The sequence below is a fragment of the Botryllus schlosseri genome, chromosome 14 (assembly GCF_051294905.1).
Source record: "Botryllus schlosseri isolate E-star chromosome 14, Bs_hap1, whole genome shotgun sequence".
In the NCBI taxonomy this organism is placed as follows: Eukaryota; Metazoa; Chordata; class Ascidiacea; order Stolidobranchia; family Styelidae; genus Botryllus; species Botryllus schlosseri.
This window is the reverse complement of record NC_137249.1, coordinates 4,467,726-4,492,381: the sequence shown is the minus strand read 5'-3', so window position 1 is coordinate 4,492,381 and position 24,656 is coordinate 4,467,726. Positions and strand designations below refer to the sequence as shown.

General features: G+C 41.9%; 2 protein-coding genes across 3 annotated transcripts; one reads left to right on the top strand and one right to left on the bottom strand.

Annotated features, from left to right (window-relative positions):
* The first annotated feature begins 1,282 nt into the window (after positions 1-1,282).
* On the top strand, positions 1,283-23,561 carry LOC145455051 (integrin-linked kinase-associated serine/threonine phosphatase 2C-like). Of its 2 annotated transcripts, none has more exons than XM_080333007.1 (10): positions 1,283-1,597; positions 13,868-13,947; positions 14,872-14,971; positions 15,897-16,014; positions 16,076-16,182; positions 18,078-18,171; positions 19,182-19,269; positions 19,333-19,454; positions 21,403-21,604; positions 22,886-23,561. In XM_080333007.1, the coding sequence occupies exons 1-10, from the start codon at positions 1,519-1,521 to the stop codon at positions 23,033-23,035; spliced, it is 1,140 nt and encodes a 379-aa protein (XP_080189133.1). In that variant the 5' UTR covers positions 1,283-1,518; the 3' UTR covers positions 23,036-23,561. The 2 variants fall into 2 exon arrangements, with proteins under 2 accessions (XP_080189133.1, XP_080189132.1); XM_080333006.1 differs by having other exon boundaries at positions 14,869-14,971.
* Positions 3,584-5,837, bottom strand: LOC145456034 (uncharacterized). Its single transcript, XM_080334064.1, has 2 exons — positions 4,999-5,837; positions 3,584-4,936 (listed from the first exon to the last, which is right to left on the bottom strand). Exon 2 carries the CDS (start codon positions 4,926-4,928, stop codon positions 3,690-3,692), a length of 1,239 nt encoding a protein of 412 aa, XP_080190190.1. The 5' UTR covers positions 4,929-4,936; positions 4,999-5,837; the 3' UTR covers positions 3,584-3,689.
* Positions 23,562-24,656: the final 1,095 nt, after the last annotated feature.

Here is a 24,656-nt window from a genome sequence, read left to right as displayed (position 1 = left end):
ATTGATTCGTTTTGCTCGCCAATAGTCCACAGCGAACAAGGAAGCTTTCATCAGTATGGCAAGGGATGGGATATGATTTGCCAATTTGGCACCTCGATTAAAATTAATGTTCTCGCTGTTGAAAAACACCGTTTTTGATACATAGAGCAGAATGATTAAGAATTGGGGACATGACATTAATTAATCAATCCGTTCGCTCTAACATTCCGGATTTGATTTGTAATGGTTTGGAACCGCTTTACCCATTCTAATCTCAAAATCAGCAGGACATTGAAACATTTTGTTTGACCCTTGGTACTGAGCTGCACAATGTATTTATCACGTGACGATTCAGGTGTAACAAGATTACCGGACCACAATCTGATACATCGACCCCGCCTACCGACACATGCAGCATTCATTTTTGTCGCTTCCTTTACATCTTATCCCTTCTTTAATCCGGTGTGCACTGTGCGGTGCATGCCTCTCATTTACATGCTGTAGGCCAAGGAGGGTGTCTGATTAAAAGACTACTTGACCCAAGTCGTTTCGGTACCCTCCTATCTTTTCATTATATCGCAATATCTTGGTGTATTGATCTGATAAAAATTTCAATAAAATGATGATGATGATAACAGCAATAGACTATTAGCGCGTAGATTAGGTGGTTGATGGTTGCGAATCGAGGTCGGTGGTAATCACGATCCAGTTCATGAGGAGGATTTCATCTAGGTATTGTATCTCAAAGACTACTCCAAGTTGTTTCGACACCTTCCTATATTTTCATGGTATCGCAGTTTTGTGGTGTTTTGAAATGATGAAAATATTAATAAAACTGATTGATTGATTGATCCGGATTGTGAGCTCTTGCTTTGAAAGTCAGATCATAGCAATTTACAACGTACAACCAGATCTAAGACTGAGATGGCAGCCGTTTTTTTCGAATTATGAATTGCCACCTATCTTTATATGTTATCTTCTTATACTTTTCATTCAATATGCATGCCTCCTTTTTTCATCGCCTATATGGCCCTTTTTACCGGATTCACGAAGCCTACTCCAAGTCGTTTCGATACCTTCCTATCTTTCATAGTATCGCAGTCTTGTGGTGTATTGGATTGATGAAATTATTAGCAATAAATTGAATGGAACCGAAGCGGGATGGATTCGGGTTGCGAAATTCGAGAAACAGCTCATATTATCTTGTTGCGATTTGCAATCGGAGAAAATCGACCGGTCACGACTGGATGATCGCCATTTGCTCCACCACCAGCAGTGCGAACCCTTTGCTTTTGTACGCTTCCGCTCGGGCTAAATCGAGGCAGTCCTGGGCTGGTGTTGCTAGTCGCGGTTGTTGGGAGGCCGAGGATTATAATTATGTTCACGTTCATACAGGTTCTGCACTTTGCATAGCCTGGTAGCGATTGTGTTTTTATCGTTATAAAAAAGCGCCGTACCGCACGCGTATATTATTTCCGATATCATCACCATTTCATTGATACTGATTGGTTTCAAGTTCAGCGACATTTAATTGCAACTATGTCGCTGTTCGGAGACCTACCGCCCGCAGGCTCTGAAGAGATGTCGAAAGCCGATATTGGATATGATATTGGAAAAGGTACTGTACAGGGATATCTAGTCTAGATATCCCTGGTACTGTATCAGAATCTTATGTTGCTCTTGATCTGAACTGAATTCATTCATAAACCATGAATGAATTCGTATTGTACAGTACTGTAGTCCTGTGGCTGTAAATAGAAGTGGCATTATTTGGTAGTATTATCTTTTATGTAGTTCCTGCTATGGGCATCCCTAAAAGACGGAGAAGCGGAGGCAGCGGAGACAGCGGAGGCAGCGGAGAACGGACCCTAAAACGCGGAAACAGCGGAGACAGCGGAGAGAGCCAAAAATGCCGATTCCTAAAAGACGGAGTTAGCGGAGGAAGCGGAGAGCGGAGCTTTCGGTCATTAACCTTTATAGACACGCGCGACATAGCGGACGGATAATGAAAGCGGAGTTCGGGGCCCAGCGAAATGGACATAGCGGACGGTTATATAATATAGAAAGCGGAGATCAGGGCGTATCGGAAGATGTTTCGAAGCAGTGGAGAATAACGGAGAAGTCAGCCATGCGAGTTCAAGGCCAATTTGGCGACTGATTGCTCGTCGATGAGATGACATAGCGGGCGGTTATATAATACAAGGAAAGCGGAGTTCGGGGCGTATCAGAAGATGTTTCGAAGCAGTGGAGAATAACGGAGAAGTCAGCCATGCGAGTTCAAGGCCAATTTGGCGACTGATTGCTCGTCGATGAGATGACATAGCGGGCGGTTATATAATACAAGGAAAGTGGAGTTCGGGGCGTATCAGAAGATGTTTCGAAGCAGTGGAGAATAACGGAGAAGTCAGCAATGCGTGTTCAAGGCCAATTTGGCGACTGATTGCCCATCGATGAGATGACATAGCGGGCGGTTATATAATACAAGGAAAGCGGAGTTCGGGGCGTATCAGAAGATGTTTCGAAGCAGTGGAGAATAACGGAGAAGTCAGCCATGCAAGTTAAAGGCCAATTGGGCGACTGATTGCCCGTCGATGAGATGACATAACGGACGGATACTGAAAGCGGAGTTCGGGGCGTATCGGAAGATGTTTCGAAGCAGTGGAGAATAACGGAGAAGTCAGCAATGCGAGTTCAAGGCCAATTTGGCGACTGATTGCCCGTCGATGAGATGACATAACGGACGGATACTGAAAGCGGAGTTCGGGGCGTATCGGAAGATGTTTCGAAGCAGTGAAGAATAACGGAGAAGTCAGCAATGCGAGTTCAAGGCCAATTTGGCGACTGATTGCCCGTCGATGAGATGACATAGCGGACGGATACTGAAAGCGGAGTTCGGGGCCCCGCGAAATAAACATAGCGGACGGTTATATAATATAGAAAGCGGAGATCAGGGCGTATCGGAAGATGTTTCGAAGCAGTGGAGAATAACGGAGAAGTCAGCCATGCGAATTTCAGGCCAATTTGGTGATTGCTTGCCCATCGATGAGATGACATAGCGGACGCGTTTCGTATGACAATTTAACTGATGATAGTTGTGGAATATTATACTGAACTACTTTCTACTTTACAAAAACCGAATTGTAAATGTAATTAGTTCATCCAGAATACTGTTCAGGTAGATGTTGAAGTAATTGCGAAACATTACCACTTCAGTAAGTACCGGAAATAGCCCAAATCTACTTGATTACCTCGAATAAGTAGAGATATTCAACATATATAATATCTGAACAACGTGATGTGATATAGCAAAAATAACGTCAGATTCGTATTCAGCGCCCCCAAATTAGGTATAATTGACCCGAAGAAGTCCTGGCGCAAAAATCCTGTAGATCAGCGTTATTGGTGCTGCGGCGTGCGGCGTGCGACGCCATCAAACCAGGAAATTGGCCCGTGAGCACATTCTAGTTTGAGACCTCTGCACTAGTGACTATAGTGCGAACTCCGTAACTACTTGCTATGAACCCAATATCGGGGCATTTTGCCTGGCCTTAACAATCCACCTTTGCTCGACTCGATCTTCTCCTTATTTGCTAACACATGTCACTTCATTAACGAAATATCTTTTACAAATTATATACATATGTTACCAAAATGAAACGATGAATGAAACGAAGAAAATATACAGTCATGATAAAAAGTTAAATAAAAGTTCACGGCTGAATTTTAGCAGCTAAGCAGTTTTTGCGGTAGCAAATGAAGTATGTCATCTCATCAGCCTTTTCATCGACTAGGCAGGACTTGTGGAACCATCTTCGACATTTCACACACATTATCTGCTGATCTTGGTCTTTACTACCTTTACATAAGCTGCTGTCGCAATTATCCCATTTCGATTTATTCATGACACCAATGGCAGATGAGGAATCGGCTAGCTCTGCATATGTAATATCACTTTCTGATATTGCATTCCAATCACCCAAAATACAACCGGATTCTGATTGCGTTTCGTCAGTCGGTCGACGGCCGGTTGGCAGTTGGTTCTCAGTTGACCGTTCTCGAATCCCTGCCAAGTAATCTACCCAGACTCGGCACTTTCCCGACGGAAAATCACGCGCTAAAGGTAAATTATTTGTCACGCAATAAGCATTTGCTATCACATGTATGCCGCAGTCAAATGTGTTCTCCTGTTGTTTAACGTCCCTGCACAGAAAAAACTGCCACTCGTCAATTGTGCATCTCACATTCGCAACCCTGAAGCAAGCACTGACAATTTTGAATGAGTTGCGAAAAATACCCTCATATCTCGTCCGATTAGGAGATATAAAAGAGTCCATCACCAGTATAGTTTTGGTACTCAAGTTAACTACTGTCAGTATCCAGTGATTTGGAACATGCACTAGAAAAATGAAGAAGTCTTTGTTCGCTGCTTGGTGCTTACGCGCAAATCGGCACAGCGACGGCACATTGTGATCTTGTTCACTCCATTGATACCTGTACGAGGTGAAAAACAAAACCAAAGGTTTTTCGGTACAAAATGCTTCTATCGCTCGCTCTATTGTTTCATCATCTAGCCATTGCTCAGGTTTCAAGCATTGGCGTATCACATGCTGCGGATCTTTATTTTCCTTTGACGACGAAAGCCAAGGGTAATCATTGAGGGCGGGCAGCTTCACAGAGTCGGTCGTCAAGTCCAATGGCGCTGTTTCTTCATTGATTTCAGACATCTGCTCGTCGGATATCATTGATAGATCAGAATGCAATAGCGGTTGTTTGGGTTGCTGTTTTCTTGGTGTTGAATGGTGAGCTGGTGTACTATTTACGGTATAGTCAAAATCTACCCGGCGAGGCCTTTTCCGACCGGACTTCCTGGTCCTACCCTTGCGATTTTTCAGGAGCTGACTCAAATTGCAGGGGACCGCTTTCTGTGTGCTGTTGTCTTTTAATGACATCGCTACAGCTAGAATATGATAGCATATTGTTGTGCTTGGGCAAGTACATGAGGAAGGCTTTGGGAAATACCTGACGCAATGAACTTGACGTTGAGTCATTGAAGCAACCGTGAACACACCATTGGTCGACGAGAACCCAACCATATTATTTATCCCGCACCACCTCGCCATAGCGCGCTGGGAGAATCTTTGATTCAACTTATTGTTTGACCTGAAGAATTTTGTCACATTTTGGTCATTGTTGATTTCACTTATGATATCGTCAAGCGTCAACATTTTAGGAAATTTGATATGTTCGAGTTTTTTTCTCATGTAACTAAATTCCGTTTTAAGTTGATATTCCCCATGTCCGCATTCCGCACGGCGAAAATCATGTAAGTAGTTCGTCTGCAGATTATGCATCCATAATATGATGGCATCCAATGTCATTTCTTTACGCCCGCTCGCAGCCTTCAAAACGTTGTTCATTGACTCGCTAATATTGTTAGTGGGTGGGCTCTCACTAAAAGCGGAAAAATATTTCGTTCTGAATCTGCAGGTATTTCTGGAAATGTCACCCTTCAAATGTTTGTCAAAATATTCTCTGAATTTGCCTGTCCATCCATTTGCCAGCGTACGATATTTATCGTTGAATTGATCTTCTCCATCCGACAAAACCAACTTGCGTATATCACCCAATAGAATGCTCACTTCGTGTGTTTTAAAAGAGTGTTCGCGAAGCCATCTTTTTGCATCATTGAGGATATGGTTCAGACAATAAAACTTTGGCAAGTCTGGAAAGTAATCATGGAGTGGTTTAGTTATGCCTTTTTCCCGGTCAGTCACAAACGGAATGTTTGAGCATTTATCCATACCGAGGCAATGCAATATGTCGCGGAACATCTGTTCATGGTTTGTCATGAACTTTTTCTCATGCACCATGAATGCAACTGGGAATATTGGGTCCCCCTTCATTAGCACATTGCGGCACACTAAAATGGAAACGTAAAAGTCCCCTAGGGAGAAAGTTGTATCGTAGGATAGCACTTGGGGTAGTTCCGTATTCTTCATTGAGATTTTCAATATATTTCTAGTCTCATCAAGCATATCGCTGTGTGCCATACGGATAGTTATGTCGGGAATTATTTCGATCTTTCTGACAAAGTCACCGGTGTGAACTGACATTTCTACAGCATTATAAACCGTGTCCTTGGAAATTCGAAGCGACTGCCGATTTGCGTATTTCATATTTTCGCATTGTTTCACATCCCGCGGTCTGTCTGTGGGCATTCTAGATTGATCCGATTGCCTCATTCCTTTGGCTTGTAAATCGACATACGTTTGTTTGGGTGTATTTTTGTCGTCCTTTTTGATTTCGTCCAGGCACGCCCGCGAGGTGTGTACGAACACTGAATCTTTTTTCTTTATTGCATTGCCGTGTGAACTGTCTCGATGCAGAGTAGTGTCACCCATATAGTGTACAAGATATATGGTGCCGGACTCAGTATTTCTTTCTTCTTCTAAAATCAGTGAATACACGTGTCGCTTAAACCCGGGCAACGTTTCTCTAAGCTTGCCGTTTGGATCCTTCAATTCATAATATCGCTTGCATACCTCTCCTTTAACGTCGCGACATTTCCCCTTGTGTATGAATCTATATTGGTCGCACTGGAAGTCGGATCGTCCTGATTGACAGGGAGAGCGATACAAATAACCTTCGCCACCTTTGGGTAGTACTGCCGGTTTATCCCAAACATTTTCAGGATTTTCCAAAATTTCTCTTGCTCTTGCGTAACTCAGAGATCTATTTCCAAGCTGAAGCATACTTTGAACTTTACATCAAAACTGCATAGGCCTATCTATAGGACTAGAAAAACGGCCATAATTGCATTTTTAATGAAATATATTGCAAGTAGGCTATAGATTCAATACACTGGCTATGTGATAATGTTTGAAATACATGGCACTAAAGTCGCGCCGCACCACTACGCAAGTCCACTACGCAAGTCAGTGAAATCGAGGAACGAAGATAGAGTTTAATATGCATGCAAAAAAGCGTTGTTTAGCCGACGCACGCGTAGAAATGCTCAACGTCGTAAGTAACTGCTCTAGTGATGGTGTGTACTGTGTACCCCGGAACGGTTCAGGTTCTGTGTGAACGTCATGTCTGTGTGACGTCATGTCTAACATTTCAGTTACGTGTTGTATTAATTTTTGAGTTTCATCCACACTTTTTTGCAAAAGAAATTTCATTCGCACAAACCAGGGGCGGGCAACTTCTCCAGTCGGCGGGCCGGATACAGGAAAATTAGGTACTTGGCGGGCCGTATTGCTGAATCGATACATTAGTCCCCCAGTTATCCACATATAGAAGATGTAAATCGCATTTATTGAATGTATTTTAACGACAGCAATGTCACGTCAAAGGCATTTCTCGCCGATATTGACGAAGACAGTGTGGATTTGAGAACAGCATTGTCATACAGGCGCCGCCATGTTTGCTTCTCTCTGATCAATCAACACACGGTGCAATCACTAATTAAGATTGCAAGGCGTTCGATAAGCCCGGTACCCCAAATTTACCGAGATATCAATTCTTTAGGGCTGAGTGGGTAACGAGATAGGGTCGTTGTTCAACTGTATGGCCTATTTTATCTCGATATTGAATTCATGCAGACCGCGGCTTCTACGACATTTGAAAAGTGGCCCAGCCGTGTTACAAGTCAGCAGCTACTGAATCAAAAATAAGAAATATCGGCCTGGTGTAAATTACCATTGTAGCTGGTGACGCACCGTGTTGCTTCATTCTGACAATGTTGTCTATATCACAATTTTTCAGCTTGCGTTTCTTAATGTAAGAACCATGCAATGTCCAAGCAGTCTTGCTTCAGTTAGGATATTGCGGTACGTTGACCATAAAACCATGTCACTATTTGTTTCATTTGACCGTTTATGATTCACAATGAGCAGACGATGGGACGTTTACAACGGTAGGATTATAAAGTAGGCTACAAGCTGTAAATTATCAAATGATAAGTTCACAGACAGCGCAAAATCTACGATACAAACGAAATGTAGAGGTCAAAAAATGTTTGATTTTGTATACAATTTTGACAAATTTTGACCTAACGCTACAATTTTGACCTAATTTTGACTTTTTTTGACATGTCCAAAAAAAATCGCCCTAATAATAACATACAGCCACTAATATTTGACGTAGTAAGCAAGTAGTGGGGAATCTCGGGAGACTGTAGCCGCGGGCCACATTATTATATAAGACAGAAAACTGTCCGCGGGCCGGATCCGGCCCGCGGGCCGTATGTTGCCCACCCCTGGCACAAACGAACCGAAAGTTGTCATACAAAAAAGAATATGAAGATACTGAACAACATTTTGTTCAGATGTGCAGCAAATTGGCTATCTATGTAGCTTAAGCTATAAAGTGCCTCACGCCCCGATGCCGAAGGGGTTGGCCTCGAAATGAATGAGTCGAATATAGGCATTATGAACTCGCTCGTTGCATGCGCATTGTGCATGCACACTAGGGTTGTTCAGAATTGACCGGCTTTCAAAAAGTAATGGTTTTCGGTACGTCTCCCATGCCTTAAAAACGTTTTCTAGCCACTTTTTCTGTAATTCATTCCTTGCATCTGTGGACATGTGCAATGTGCATGTTGAGCTGGAAACCTAACTGTAGATATTTAGCCTAGTTCAGGTCACCAATTTCATATTGTACAATGCCTCATCCGAATTTTCATTCACACCACACCTTCGCCATTCGCACAGCAATTTTTTTCATTCTCATGAGTATACGAACCGTCACACAGGTTGAAAAGCGCTGATGTACACAATGCTATAATAATCCCATGAAATCAATATCATCCGTCGTTTTGTCACCAATTTCGACGAGGACTTGCACGGGAATATAAGCTTACGCCTCAACGGTCTATGCCCGACCGTAAAATGTATTCGGCCTGTGACTATCAATACATTGACATTGAGCAAATTGTAATATACGAAAAAGATTCACTTCACAGTGCAGAGCCTACCAAGGTTCGTTTGTGAACGCGAACCTCTAAATTCCCGAGTATCACACACAAAACGCGAACGTGAACCTCACGTCCGCACCATCCCTAGGGCCTCCGCCTATAGGCTAATTATCAGCAAAAATAGAGAATAGAGTACGAAACCGCAGATAATTGGACCCGTCCAGACAACCATCTTAGATCGCCACTGCCCGTGTAAATTTGTAATTTTTTGCTTGTATTCACATCAATAACACATTGTCCAATTTTGAACTCGATTAAAAAACATCGGAATACGGGTCGCGGCACATCGGATCCATATTATGTTTCCATTTTTGCTACCTAATATTTATGAAATTTTCATTTTAATCAGTGGAGGCTAGCCTACTTTCAAGACGACACTGTCCCATTTACAACTCATATCTTGAATATACTAATTCCCCAATAAATTGTATCAATGCAAGAAACGTTGAAGAGATCAGAGTCGGTCTACATAGAAATAACTCAATATTAAATTTAGAGATACTGTACTGCTACGACCCTCATATCTCGCATCTGCCTGGAGTTGTGCTTGTCCTCTCGAGTATATGAAAGGGCTGTCATATTCGACGTTTAGCTGTAATTGCAGACTATAGCTCAACTCGTGGCGTTTCAAGTTTTACCCTGCCTGATTTCGCGAGCTTGGGACCGGCACTGGCTAGAAGATCATTCTGCAGTTTCGAGTCTTTACTCAATAGATTTGACAGCTGATGACTGCTCGCAGACCTCTGCGGTTTTATTAATTGCTCGTGATCTGGCGATCCGCGGGTTTAGATGTGATGTTTGTTGCCCAGTAGCCTATTTCCTGCAATTACCGCTATCTGTAATCGCTACACACACGAAATATCAACCTAGCTCAAACTATTCAACTATAGCTTGCCGCACATACAATTCATTTCAAATCGGTAAAGACTAAAGATATATATTATCTCCCAAGCTCAATAACAATTTAAGGACTATTTGACATACTGTAATAGCCAGAGCAAATATTTCCAAATAATGAAACATCATACTTAATCCTGAAGTTTTCAGGTATAAGCACATGTTATTTATTGGATTACTGATAATGGGTATAGTGGTACCCGCACCGCGTTGCTGATATTTCAGCCATATACGCGGGGCCGGACGGTTTTATCAGGGGTATTGCGATGATCTAACATTGCGTACATTCATAAAGCGCCAGGTCATCCACCGCATTGTGTATTGCATTTGTCTGCTGAGGCGCCGTATCGCCTACCCGCATCGCCGTGGATCCGGTTCTTGTTAGGATTTGAAGATCGCTATATATTGTACACAACAATTTGTGTGTGTTTTTTCAGTAACATACATCATACAGTCTTTTCTACCTATCCTGATGCTACGTTTTATACCTAAATGATAAAACAGTGCGTTGTATGAGCAATTAACCGCTTTTGGAAGACTTTCTTATGGTCAAAAATGTCCGCCTATTTGGGAATAGCCTACACAGCCAACGATGAAGCCATACGGCGACAGAGCATGATTTACTTCTTATGTAACATTGCTATATATTCAGAGGTGATCAAAGTAGTCAAGAAAACTACTCAAGTAGAAGTAGCGACGAAAAAATTTACTCAAGTACGAGTAGAAGTATGTTTTCCATAAGAAACCTAAAACTACTTGAAGCAGCAGTAGAATTGACTGACTTTAAATCTACTCAAGTAAGTAAGTAGTTGTGAAAACGATCGTAATTCGTTCGCATGGATTGTCAAAACGTGGAAATTGAGCTACGCGAAAGGTGTCGAGCTTGATTCATATTGATGCATACCAGGAACTATCCAATTTTCGACAGCATAAGCATTCTTCCGCATCATGAAATAAAAATGCTAGTATTGATTTTAGAAAATATCATGGTATCGCACCCTCCTCCATATTATAAGGCCCGCAGTTTAGTCAAAGCGCAATACGGAGAATTGTATAGGATACGGCGTAAACACCTTCCGCGATTAGTAAACGCTAATAAAAATATGGTGCATCGTAAAAATGCCATAGCCATATAGTGTAGCTTTATTTATGCCGCATCCACTGCGCGCGAAACGCGATGAAAATTCTGGGCTTTACTCAACTTTTATGAAAATTAGATGTGGATACTCCGTGAAAACAGCCCCGAAATTCCTCAGGCTATCTTTCTGATTGGAGGATAAGGCTACTTCTACTTGACAAACTGAAAATAGCGAAAAGTAAGTAGATCACAAAATATTACGAAGTAGAAGTAGTGAAAATCAGATCTCCTTGAGTAAGTACATTATATAACCGTCCGCTATGTCTATTTCGCGGGGCCCCGAACTCCGCTTTCAGTATCCGTCCGCTATGTCATCTCATCGACGGGCAATCAGTCGCCAAATTGGCCTTGAACTCGCATTGCTGACTTCTCCGTTATTCTCCACTGCTTCGAAACATCTTCCGATACGCCCCGAACTCCGCTTTCAGTATCCGTCCGTTATGTCATCTCATCGACGGGCAATCAGTCGCCCAATTGGCCTTTAACTTGCATGGCTGACTTCTCCGTTATTCTCCACTGCTTCGAAACATCTTCTGATACGCCCCGAACTCCGCTTTCCTTGTATTATATAACCGCCCGCTATGTCATCTCATCGATGGGCAAGCAATCACCAAATTGGCCTGAAATTCGCATGGCTGACTTCTCCGTTATTCTCCACTGCTTCGAAACATCTTCCGATACGCCCTGATCTCCGCTTTCTATATTATATAACCGTCCGCTATGTCTATTTCGCGGGGCCCCGAACTCCGCTTTCAGTATCCGTCCGCTATGTCATCTCATCGACGGGCAATCAGTCGCCAAATTGGCCTTGAAATAGCATGGCTGACTTCTCCGTTATTCTCCACTGTTTCGAAACATCTTCCGATACGCCCCGAACTCCGCTTTCAGTATCCGTCCGTTATGTCATCTCATCGATGGGCAATCAGTCGCCCAATTGGCCTTTAACTTGCATGGCTGACTTCTCCGTTATTCTCCACTGCTTCGAAACATCTTCCGATACGCCCTGATCTCCGCTTTCTATATTATATAACCGTCCGCTATGACTATTTCGCGGGGCCCCGAACTCCGCTTTCAGTATCCGTCCGTTATGTCATCTCATCGACGGGCAATCAGTCGCCAAATTGGCCTTGAACTCGCATGGCTGACTTCTCCGTTATTCTCCACTGCTTCGAAACATCTTCTGATACGCCCCGAACTCCGCTTTCCTTGTATTATATAACCGCCCGCTATGTCATCTCATCGATGGGCAATCAGTCGCCAAATTGGCCTTGAACTCGCATTGCTGACTTCTCCGTTATTCTCCACTGCTTCGAAACATCTTCCGATACGCCCCGAACTCCGCTTTCAGTATCCGTCCGTTATGTCATCTCATCGACGGGCAATCAGTCGCCCAATTGGCCTTTAACTTGCATGGCTGACTTCTCCGTTATTCTCCACTGCTTCGAAACATCTTTCGATACGCCATGATCTCCGCTTTCTATATTATATAACCGTCCGCTATGTCTATTTCGCGGGGCCCCGAACTCCGCTTTCAGTATCCGTCCGCTATGTCATCTCATCGACGGGCAATCAGTCGCCAAATTGGCCTTGAAATAGCATGGCTGACTTCTCCGTTATTCTCCACTGCTTCGAAACATCTTCCGATACGCCCCGAACTCCGCTTTCAGTATCCGTCCGTTATGTCATCTCATCGACGGGCAATCAGTCGCCCAATTGGCCTTTAACTTGCATGGCTGACTTCTCCGTTAATCTCCACTGCTTCGAAACATCTTCCGATACGCCTTGATCTGCGCTTTCTATATTATATAACCGTCCGCTATGTCCATTTCGCTGGGCCCCGAACTCCGCTTTCATTATCCGTCCGCTATGTCGCGCGTGTCTATAAAGGTTAATGACCGAAAGCTCCGCTCTCCGCTTCCTCCGCTAACTCCGTCTTTTAGGAATCGGCATTTTTGGCTCTCTCCGCTGTCTCCGCTGTTTCCGCGTTTTAGGGTCCGTTCTCCGCTGCCTCCGCTGTCTCCGCTGCCTCCGCTTCTCCGTCTTTTAGGGATGCCCTCCTGCTATAGCTTACTATTAGTCAGCTCATTGATTTCGTGTTCTGGCAACGATTTCATCAAGTGCTTCTCATTCTATGATTTCTATGAAAGCACTCAAATATTGGCCTAACTCAAAAATATTGCTATCTATAACTGCAATGAAATAGTTGAGGCTCTGCCTCGCAATGCAACTTCTCTTCGCATGCAATTATTTGTGTAAAAGTGCCTCAACGCAGGCAGGGATGTAACCAAGTCACAAGTCAATCTCAATTTTATAGTTTTGACTCGAGTCAAGACAAGTCATTTTCAATTAACCACCGAGTCCAAGTTAGTATGCAACGGTCCGAATCTTAATGTTAGGACTCGAGTCCAAGTCATTATGTTGACTGTTCAGTATCGAGTTGAAGTCTTGTGAAACAAACTTTCTACTTCTCTCTTCATGGTGATATCGAATGCGTCGCGTTCATACTATACTGTACGAATTTTCCTCGCTTTTAACAGTTTCTGGTATGATTTTTGCACCAGTAGTGATAGAGCTACGAAATACCAATAGCAGGCCTATGTATGCCAACTTCACTATTCTTTGAAATTATAATGAAATGCCTGTCCCGGTAGTCCAAGTCTCGAGTCAAATGACTTGGTCCACGTCTTTCTCATGACTCGAGTCAGTGCATAGATTGATTCAAGTCGAATCATTTTCCGTATTTCAAGAAAATGACACGACTCGAGTCACCAAAAATCGGGACTCGAGTCGAGTCATTGCAAGCCTGCCGCAACGCGACATGAGGCTACATCATATATTTTATGATCGATTCCATTAACTCCCTAATTTCATTGCAGCAAGTTCACAAATGCTTCCGTCGCCACCTTCTGGTATCGTCAGATTGGAAGACAAAGGGATTTCGAGAAATAACAGTGAGGTACCGCAGAGCTCCGATTTCTGATTACACTCTCGAAATGTCTTGTTCACATATGATAGTCATCATGTTGTCGCTAGAAATTATGTTGGTTAGCATAGGGAGAAGGATCGGTAATAAGCATGGCAAGTTTTTGTTGCAGTCAAATCCGTGGAGTTGCACTAAAATGTTGCATTTATCGACAAGTTCCTCGAAATTATTAGGTTACGTGATACTCGATCCGTATCCAAGACACTGTAGCAAAACTCAATGTTCGCGATTTCACCGAAATCAATATCCTGAAAATTTTGACACAGTGAAAATATATTTTTCATCACCTGAATGTACGTAAAATCAGAAAGGACCTCAAATTTAAAAGACAGTGAAATAATCCAGCGATCTATTTTCATATAGTGCTAAATATTTCCAGTAAAAAGTTGGCTGCACAGAAAACTTGCAGAAAGTTGCATGAAAAAATGAAAAAGAGAAAAGTTGCAAAAATTTGCTTGAAAAAATGAGGAAAAGTTGCAATGTAAGATTCCTCCAAACAGCTCAAAACACTATACTCCATAACATCTGAGTGTTTAGGAAGGTGCCAGAAGTTGTAAAAATAAGTTGCAAAAGTGGCAAAAACTTGCCCTAGTAATAAGGTCAGTCACTACATGCAAAATAAGGACATTATGCAATATTGCAATATGCACCGAGAAACTGCTCATATTCAAACATCTTCAGATTTATATGAATATGAAATTTTTATGTTGACATGAAAAAGTAAAATTTGGATTTCGAAAGTAGCCTACGGCAGGTAGGAAACAAATTTTTAATTAGATATTTCATAAGACAAAAATAGATTTGAAATTTGGATTTTATGCGTGGTCTGACCATGTAGCAAGCGACCTTATGTATGACTCTGTGTTTTTTTTATTCGGAAGACATTATTTTTAGCAGGATGTCACCAGGTTGATGGGAGATCATGCTGCTAGGATTCCTCTGAAGAGAGAATCGGCTGAACAGCCGTTCGGCTCTGAAACAAAAAGAATGTCGTTAGGTAGGTATTATTCAAATTATTAATTCATAATTTATTGGACCTTGTATGCTTTTCAATCTTTTTAAGCCCAACTCGGTATTATCTATGTATATATATGTCACATATCATCTGCATTTTAAATTCTTGCTTCTACCCATGCTGGGATGACTCGAGTCTCATTTTTTAAATGACTCAAATGTGCTAAAATGATTTGACTTGACTCAACTGGATCTATGGGGAATATGTAGTAACTTTTTTAACCCTAAAGACGAGCAGTTTCTACTGGAATACTGCTGGATCACCTTTACCACACACCAACTTCTGTACCCAGTGCTGTATCAATTCATGCCTTTGCCGCCTGCCCAATTTTGTATGTCATTTTCAAATTTTGTTGGCTAGCCCATAAAATTGTTAGCTTGCCTTGACAAACGCTTCATTTGCCTCAATTCCAAGACGTAGAAGCGAAGTAAATTTTGTTTTTCAATTTTCGCTGGCTACTCCATGAACTTGTTAGGTTGCCTAAAAATGGTGCATAGAAAATTTGACTCAGTTTTGACCGGTATAAGAACAGTGTTTGGAGTAGAAACTTTCGGATTTGCAAGAAATAGCATTGACGGTTGGAAATTCTATAATTCAGCTATGCCGAAAATTGTTGTTTTTCAACAATTGGTGTGAAATCGATTACGAATATATGGCAATACTATTTAAAGATCAAGACATGTAAATATGCGTCACTTCATATTCATACATGTTCATACAAATTTTTGTACATGCCTTGTTCAAGTCGTTTTTCCTGCTTTTGTTATATTTTTGTAGGACAGGGTGGAAGTTTGATTGATTAGAATTCGCCAAGTCGTTTTGGCGCCTTGTCTCTTCATTGTATCACAGTCTTGAGGTGTTGAAGCTGTGTTTTTATGGCTAATCTCCAACGTTTACTAATGTTCAGGGGTGTCGTCGTTGCACGGTTTTGTCGCGGAAAGGAAAGGCGAACGAGCTGACATGCAGGACGCTCACGCCATGTTGGATGAATGTACGTCACAGTTTCCGCAGCTCACCGCCGGAGTGTAAGCATTGGATTTTCTCTCATCAGCAGTAGGGATGCATTCCGCGGCTATATCTTCACAGGCGCAGAGTGGCCTATTACGGCGTTTTCGATGGACATGGCGGTCACCGAGCGTCGAGACATTGCGCTACCCGGCTGCATCAACACCTGATTCAAAACGTGCCAAAATGTAAGCATAGTTTCCGGTGATTAGGGCCGTGCTAAATCGAGCACCTGGGTGATTCAATTCTGAGTCGAGCATTCGAGATTCACCCATTATGGCGTCGTAACAGTATGAATGATGTGGAAAGTTGAGATATGCAGCAGCTACCTTTTATGCGACCACAAAGAATATAATACCACTTCTGCATGATATTTGCAAGATTATTTGGTATTTTTTCGACCGTACTGATTTCATTGTACTTCGTGACAATGCTGTGGATTGATCACGGCTTCACAGATTCGCGAATAGCTTTGTACTACATGTTCGTATGCAGCAATATGACCAACCAAGGTTTACAGACTTCCACAGCGCAGAATAGAATATAAATTATACTTCTTGATAAATCGAATCTTGGTAGCAAGGCGCGTTTGATTGCAGCATTAAAAAAAATATTATCTCTCACTTCTCGACTAATCGTTTGATCTGATACTTGATTCTGATTCGTGTACTCAAATCTCAGTGCCTAGGCCCAGTAACGAGCCAAATGTTCAACATTTTCCATTTAGGTATTGGTCAAGATTTTCGGTCGAAAATCAGCTGGATGTGTAGGCATATTGCGGTAGTCTACTGTGTATTTAACTTGATAAGATTTCTTCAAATCCACTTCATTTATCATTATAAGTCAGTTATATTTGAGCTTTCGCTCCGTCATTAGCACATCTTCATTGTCAATGTTAGAGGTTTGTTTGTTCCTCGTGTTCATTGATTTCACTACAACAGTGGTTCTCAACCTTTTTGTCTTCGCGGACCCCTTTCGGACCTTCACCGATCCTCGCGGACCCCCACGAAGTTTAGTTCAAATTTAGCTCAAATATCGTGCAATCGTCATCTGTCTTGTGCAAATGATAACCGTAAGCTTAGTAGGCTTAGTGATAAACAGCAACAAAATGACTTTTCTTGAAAATAAGATCATATACTACTGATGAGAAATTGGATTGACTATTATTTCAAAGCAAATTATGCAACTGCATTTCATGAAATACGTGATCGTGTCTTGAAAATCCACCCCTTCGATTTGATATGAACATTGAACAAGTGCCGAAAATCCATTTCCATAAATATAGGTGGCGGTGAATGTAATAATATCGCGTACCGCTTCCAATGACACATTTGGGTATGATCGCAACAAATGTGGCACCAAAATTACATATAATGAACATACAACGTCAAGCCTCGTCATTTCTATCTAGCAGCTTATCTTGAAGTTATGATGGAAAAAGTGGTATTACAGAAGAAAAATGAATTTTGTTAACATTTCGAAGTCACCGTGATTGACCTTTCTCATCAAACTTTTTTTCCACAAACCCAAACAAAACATATCTAAATAGCGAAATGTTTTTATCAGTAGGCTATGGGCAATTTAGCAATTAAAATGAGCTGCACGGTGGGATATTTCATCTCAGATGACGATTCAGTTGATGTGAACTCTGGAGTTTTCCGAGTAATGAAGCGAAACTGCCTCGTGATTTTCCGAATTTAAAAATATACAAATTAGGTCATCAACTATTTTGAGGCTTCGCGGACCCCCTGAAAATGCTCCGCGGACCCCCGGTTGAGAACCACTGCACTACAACATGGCCATTATTGTTTCCAGAGTAATAGGCCATTCGTGCTAGTTCATTTTCTCGCGTGCTGAGGTCAATTAGAATTTCTGTCAGCAGATCCGTATATCAGGCGTGATCAATTCTTGGCCAAATGCAGTTCGCTTTTCGATATTTGATGTCTTCGACTCATATTTCATGCCCGGAGAGTGACATATTGGCACCGACTATAATGAATTCTGAGGCCATCTTTGAATAATTGCGTGCCGTTTCACCTACATTTTTGACTTCCTTTTGCTTTACCGACACTTTCCGTTTCAGATGAAGTCAATAACTTTCCGAAAGAAATGAAAAAAATGATACTCCAATCATTTAAATGTTGTGATGAAGAATTTTTACGGGAAGCGTCATTACAGTGAGTTTTACATGAATTCCTCTTCATAACTGTCGTGATAATGTGGGGCGGTGGGCATCAACGCATTATAGTGTGTCGGTTTGTTTCCTTTCAGAACCGCATCAATGGATGCGTTCTGACTTCTGTATCAAATGGAAATGTAGTTGTCGCAGTGATTTTGCAATCGAATACTTGTCATTTTGCGCAGAGAATTGGCCAACAGTCAATTCGACAGCTTACAGGAAATTGTCTTAGCCTCGCTCGTGAAAAAATGATGCGTTTCCCGTTGACGGCTTTTGTTTCCCAGTATTTCATTCAATGCCATGCGTCGGATGAAGCTGTTTGTTTTTCACAGTTTAAGCCTTATTTGTCACGGTACTTTGTATTATAGTTTTTACCCAGTATGCTTACTCCATTTCCTGATACTTTGAACGAGCAATTCAATAGGCCTAAGCCTACTCAGCGGTTCCCAGAATTTTTAGCTTGGATACCGGTACGATTTCAAAACAAAATTGTGGACCGGCGAATATCAGAATCCACTCGTAATGTAATTTCAGCTAATGTATTCATCTCGAAACCGACTGGAAACTTCAATGTAATGAGAAATTTGCTGCAACCTATTTATATTATACATGGCTCAATTGAAGTTTCTGCAACGTGAATTCCTGTTGAAAATTTCTGACTTGGATTCGGTTGTCGAGATTCTTTTGAAAGAACTCGCGGCTTGGTCTTCTTAGATTTCACATATTACTGGGCTTAAACCAGTTGCTGCTTCGAAATGGCTTGGCACAACATGCAACATCGTAGCATGTGCCAAGTCCAAAGCAGACGGCGAACTCCGTGTTCCAGCACAATGCAGCAAGATGCGTTCCAAATTTAAGAATCAATGTGTTATTTCTCTAATTGATGGACAAGCAAGCGTCCGACTTCTTTCATTTTGCATTAATGTATTTGGCAGACCGGTTGAAAACCACTTTACTGTACTAGTCTTTCTGCTCATACCTCCAGCAATACGTGTTCCTTATTGTCAGGAAGCCAGTGTGGAAAGATGGCACAACGGCTTGCTGCGTTCTAATACTCGACGACACGATGTATATCATGAATCTGGGTGATAGTAAGGTTACTTGTTACTTTTCAACGACAATGGTATCGAAGCCTTGATCGCCGGTTCTTATGGTTCAGGCGATTTTGTGTCGGTACAATTCCGAACATAAGAAGCACGTGTCAATATCTTTGAGTAAGGATCACAACCCGACCGATTACGAAGAGCGACAGAGAATTCAGAGGGCCGGAGGCCAAGTCCGGTACTGGTTGTATTTTGATGTATCCTATGTTTTGTGTGGCTTTCTGTGCTGTAGGCTATAGTATTGAGTTGAATAGTATATTCATATTGAAATAAACTCAAATATTTTCGGCTGACACTCGTCTGGGGTAATCGTCAGCAACTAGTAGAGAATTGGAAAGAACATTGTATATCAACAATCGTATCACAAAATATGACGTCACCAGCATGAAATTTCAAATGAGAGAGCGTTCAACGTACTATTTTCAGGTGGTACATGAACTCTTTTTGTTGACAGAATTTGGGTTGGTGTATTTTGATCAAAGTCGACTCCAAGGCACACAACTGGAAGTGTAAACAGCCCCTGCCAACGACGTGAAATCTGTCGTCTCGATAATTATTAACCAGTAGAAGCGGAGTTATGTGAGTTTTTCGTTGATAAATCGCGGATAATCCACCGATCAAGGATAATCCGAGGATTATCATCGAAAAACTCACATAACTCCGCTTCTACTGGTCGGAATTGACTCAAATTTGTTTTGCAACGTCTTTGAAGACAGCTCAACAATTTCATGGGGCTGGCAGAAAAATTTGAAATTTTTTTTTTAAATTTTCCATAATAAATTAATTATTTTAATTGGATCTGCGGAGTCCTATACTCGTTAGAATTTAACCAAATTTGGTGTGCAGCGTTTTTTAGGGTAACCTGACAATTTAATCTGTGAATGGCTGGAATCCGGGAAAAAAAGTTATTTTTGAACAGCCCTAATGAGCAACTCTCAGCTAAATTGAAGTCATTTCGCGGGCCGGTCACCATTCAACACTGGTACTTCTTCCCGGGCCACATAATTATTCTACACAAGCCCCTGGTCCAGAGTTGGACAACCACAATATTTTCAGCTTTTCCAAATTAGATTAGAATTAGAACTATAGCTACACAGGTATTTCCTATTTAGACTAGGATTAGAATTACAGCTATATCTTTTTTTTTTCAAATGATACTAAAATCAGAATTGTAGGTTGTAGCTGCTATTTTTTTCTAAATCAGATTAGAAGCACTGAATTCGCGAAAACTTTGAGATGAGTCAAGTCGAGTGTACATCAAATCAGGGTTCAGTCTCATAAGCATGATACTGGCAAATGTCTGTACAGCAGCCAACTCTCGTTTCGCGCCACACACACTCCTGTAGCATTTTCAGGAAAAGCAGAAATTAGATTAGAGCGTAGAAACCAGGGTTGTAATGACTCGAGTCATGACTCGACTCGAGTCACGATTTTCTGATGACTCGAGGCAATCTGTGTATTGACTCGAATTGGACTCGAGTCATTGCGCATGACTCGAACCAAGTCATATGACTCGAGACTCAGACGGCCAAGACCGACATTTCATTGTAATTTCGAAGAATAGTAAAGTCACCGCCCTATTGGAATTTCGTCTATTGGTACTGGTACTTGAAATGGCGACCAAAAACCGTTAAAAGTGTGGAAAATCAGCATATTATAAATGCGAACCATTGGATATCACCAAGCAGAGTTATAAAAGTGGGTTTGACAAGACTTTAACTGGAAACTGAGCAGTCAGCACAATGACTTGGACTCGGACTCGAGTCATGATACCATGACTCGGACTAGAACCTCTGCTCGATGACTTGGACTCGGACTTGACTCGGTGGTGAGTTGAAAATGACTCGACTTGACTCGAGTCAGAACTATAAAACTGAGATTGACTTGGAGCTTTGTGACTTGGTTACAACCCTGGTAGAAACATTTCACAAATTAGTTTAGAATTAGATTTGCCGACATTTCGCTCAAATTAGAGTACTAGTCTAGAATTATCTAGTTGTCCAAGTCCGCCCAGGTCTAGCGCCGTCCCGATTTGAGCCAATCGAAACTTTGAAGTCGAGCGGCAATTTTGTAATCTGTGTAGCATCATTTGACGCCTGCGTGTTACCCCATGAATGCTTTCACAGAGAAGGGCGCGTCCTGGGCATTCTAGAGGTGTCGAGGTCGATTGGCGACGGCCAGTACAAAAGATGCGGGGTGATCAACGTTCCCGACGTGAAGCGATGCCAACTTTCTTCAAACGACCGATTCTTGCTGCTGGCCTGCGACGGCTTGTGGAAGGTTTACACTCCCGACCAGGCGATCGAGTTCGTGCTAAGTGTGTTGCAGGTATGTCGTCTCTGTTTTGCTTTCTGACGATAGTGAGAGAGAGTACTTGTATTCACCAACCATGAAACACAGTAGGCAATATTCACAACCATTCAAGTCCCAACTACCAAGTTTACTCTGAAACTTACGTCGTTATTGAGGTTTACTCCCTATGATACTTGCTATCGAAAAGTTCCAAATCCCTCCCTCGCAATTTCAGTAATGACTAGGACTGTGCACAACAATTTGTGTCCTAGAATCTGAGTTGAGTATCGATTGTAATGGATCGATCGACATCTTCACACCAAGAGTGATGTTTTACAAACAAAAAATATAGTTTCAATGCCCAGCGTTGGAGACTCGAAACCTCCGTCGGACGTAACTCGGCCAGCATCGTAAAAACATATTTCACAAGGCTACAAATATTCATGGCGAGACATTTCTTTCGAGCAGTGTTTGACCCAGATAATGGTTGCAAACCGCTACAAAATAGCTTTCAATTATTTTGAATGATATCGAGTTGGAATCAGATTCTTTGTGGTTGCAAAAAAAGACTCGTATTTCCATTTTTTAGTCATTAGTGAAGTTGCGATGTCATGATAGACGCCACTACTAATAAGCAGGGTGGTAATCAAGTCACAAGTTTCCGAGTCACAAATCAATCTCACTTTTATAGTTTTGACTCCAGTCAAGTCGAGTCATTTTCAATTGACCGCCGATTCAAGACAGAGTCTTAGTAAGTGAGTAGAGGGTCGAGTCATAGTGTCCTGACTCGAGTCCGAGTCCAAGTCATTATGTTCCTGTTCAGTTTTGAGTTCAATCCGGTTCAAGCCACTTTTGCAACTCTGCTTGGTTGATACAGAATAGCTCACATTCATAACGTCGTCATTTTCCTCAGTCTTAACAGTTTCTGGCACTATTTTCCAAGCATCAGGACTGATAGGCGAAATACCAATAATGTGGAGACTTTACTGTTCTTCGAAGTTACAATGAAATGTCTGTCATGGCCATCCTAGTCTCGAGTCATGCCCAATGACTCGAGTACAAGTCAAGTCAATACACAAATTCAGTCGAATCATTTTACACATTTGATAAAATGACTCAAGTCAATTCGAGTCAGCAAAAAATCGTGACTCGAGTCGGGTCATGACAGCCCTGCTAACAAGGCGCTTCAGATAATTCAGATACTCGATTTTGTCCAGCTATGGTAATGACTTGATTATACAATACACACTTACACAGCTTCATACTCCGGCGCACCTTTTCCCACCTGATTGCTGCTGACCCATGATCCTATTACAGGATAATACTGTACGAGTACCAGACGGAAGCACAAAGACACTCGAAGAAACTTTATTCGATACTGCATGTAGCAGACTCGCCAGCGAAGCCGTAAGAAAAGGAAGTGCCGACAACGTGACTGTCTTGCTAGTTTCTGTCAGGAAGCTGTAGGGACCGATATTGATGAGGGTCTAGGTTTTCAATGCCGTGCTTCCTTGTTCTTCGCAGCGTGCGATTATTAACACAACAAATCGTCTTGAACGATGTACCATCATTGTGATCATTGGATTTTGATTGAACTTGTCCTTTCGTTAGCCGTACATCTACTACAACACTGCCTTGTTACACATGTCAACTACTAATAATGTCTTTCTGTTAGCTGCTACATAAATTAGCGTCCAATCGGGGTAAAAACTTGGATTGTCCATTAATTAGCTGAAAATAAAATTCACCTGATTGTTCTAACTAAATGTTATTATGGTGGCATAGACAAGCCAACTGTGAATTTTTCCACTGAGATTGATGTATTTGTCTCGATGATATCACGCCTCGATATCATGACGTCGTTGTTACGTAGCAGCTTCATTTTATTTTCTGTTTATGCTATCGCTATTAGCCTTTGGCCACTCATGATTGCGGAAAAATTTGCTGGAATTTATGTATTGTTGAATACTGATGAAATATTTCTTTATATATATGTGTTGTGCTGTGTATTGGTGCAGATGACACAAAGACACGGCCTTGCATTGTACTTGAGTACGATGGTTCAGATATATTAGTTGTTTCATCAGGGCTGAAAGCCTAGTATAGGCGTATATTCGGTCATATGCAGAGATACTGGGCTAGAAATTGAAGAATCAATTTTCACGAGGGGCTTGGTACGAAGCCTCGCTCTGGTAGTCGACCCGCGTTGGCAACTTGTCAGTAACGGAATAGTTCCAACTGGCTATGTAATTGTGATACTTCCGCTTGTACTTCTCCATTTTGTAGCAAAACTACGTAACCAACTTAGAGCACACACACTCGCCCATTTGTCGATGTAGTTCGATTTCGGTTGTCATGGAAAAGTTATGACTTGACGAGCTGATACGATTAATGGATTCGTGACTGCAAATCAATACAGATTTATTTCTGATCGTGCGGAGTCCTTTGGAGTTGCATGGACTTAACCTTCATCTCAGTTCTGCAGTTAAATTACGGAAAGAAAGTAATCAATTGATGCGTTTTCGCCCGGCAGTTATCTACCGTCAAATGAGACCTGCCTGCGGCTGAGTTGGAATGGGAAGAGTTCTTATCGCCTGACAGCGATTGCTCTAGTATTGTGAGATGATTTGGCGTAGGTCGCCCAAAACAAATTATATTATTCAGTAGCACTTGCTGATCTTCCCTAACAGACCTTCAATTCGGTGTGTATTGTGTTTCTCTCGTGCCTTTAGTATCATGATTCTGCGGAAATGGACGTCATTGATTCGCTATCCCAGAGCATTGCAACATTGTTCAGATGACAATGGAAGCATCCAAGAAATAGAATCATAAAAAAAGGAAAATCCAGAAATATTAACCAAAATGCGAGTACATGGAGGAGATATAGCAGTGTACATTGGAACAAGCTGAGAGATTCCATATCCTTCTCTCTTTCCACTTGGTCCAGACCCCGGTCCACTCCTTTCATGAGTATCGGTTGCCTGCTTCGCTACGAATATCGAAAAGGAATCTTCAGTATATACCACAGCGAGATAGTGTAATGGTTATGCGTCCGGCTTCTCGAGCGGTAATTTGTGGGTTCGATTCC

Bases quoted from the DNA above. Each gene is read 5' to 3' on its own strand.
- LOC145455051 (XM_080333006.1), top strand. From the start codon at position 1,519: ATGTCGCTGTTCGGAGACCTACCGCCCGCAGGCTCTGAAGAGATGTCG. The intron at 18,172-19,181 runs GTGAGTTTTACA...CCTTATTGTCAG, and splicing joins TTACGGGAAGCGTCATTACA to GAAGCCAGTGTGGAAAGATG. The intron at 19,270-19,332 runs GTTACTTGTTAC...CTTATGGTTCAG, and splicing joins TGAATCTGGGTGATAGTAAG to GCGATTTTGTGTCGGTACAA.
- LOC145456034 (XM_080334064.1), bottom strand. From the start codon at position 4,928: ATGTCATTAAAAGACAACAGCACACAGAAAGCGGTCCCCTGCAATTTG.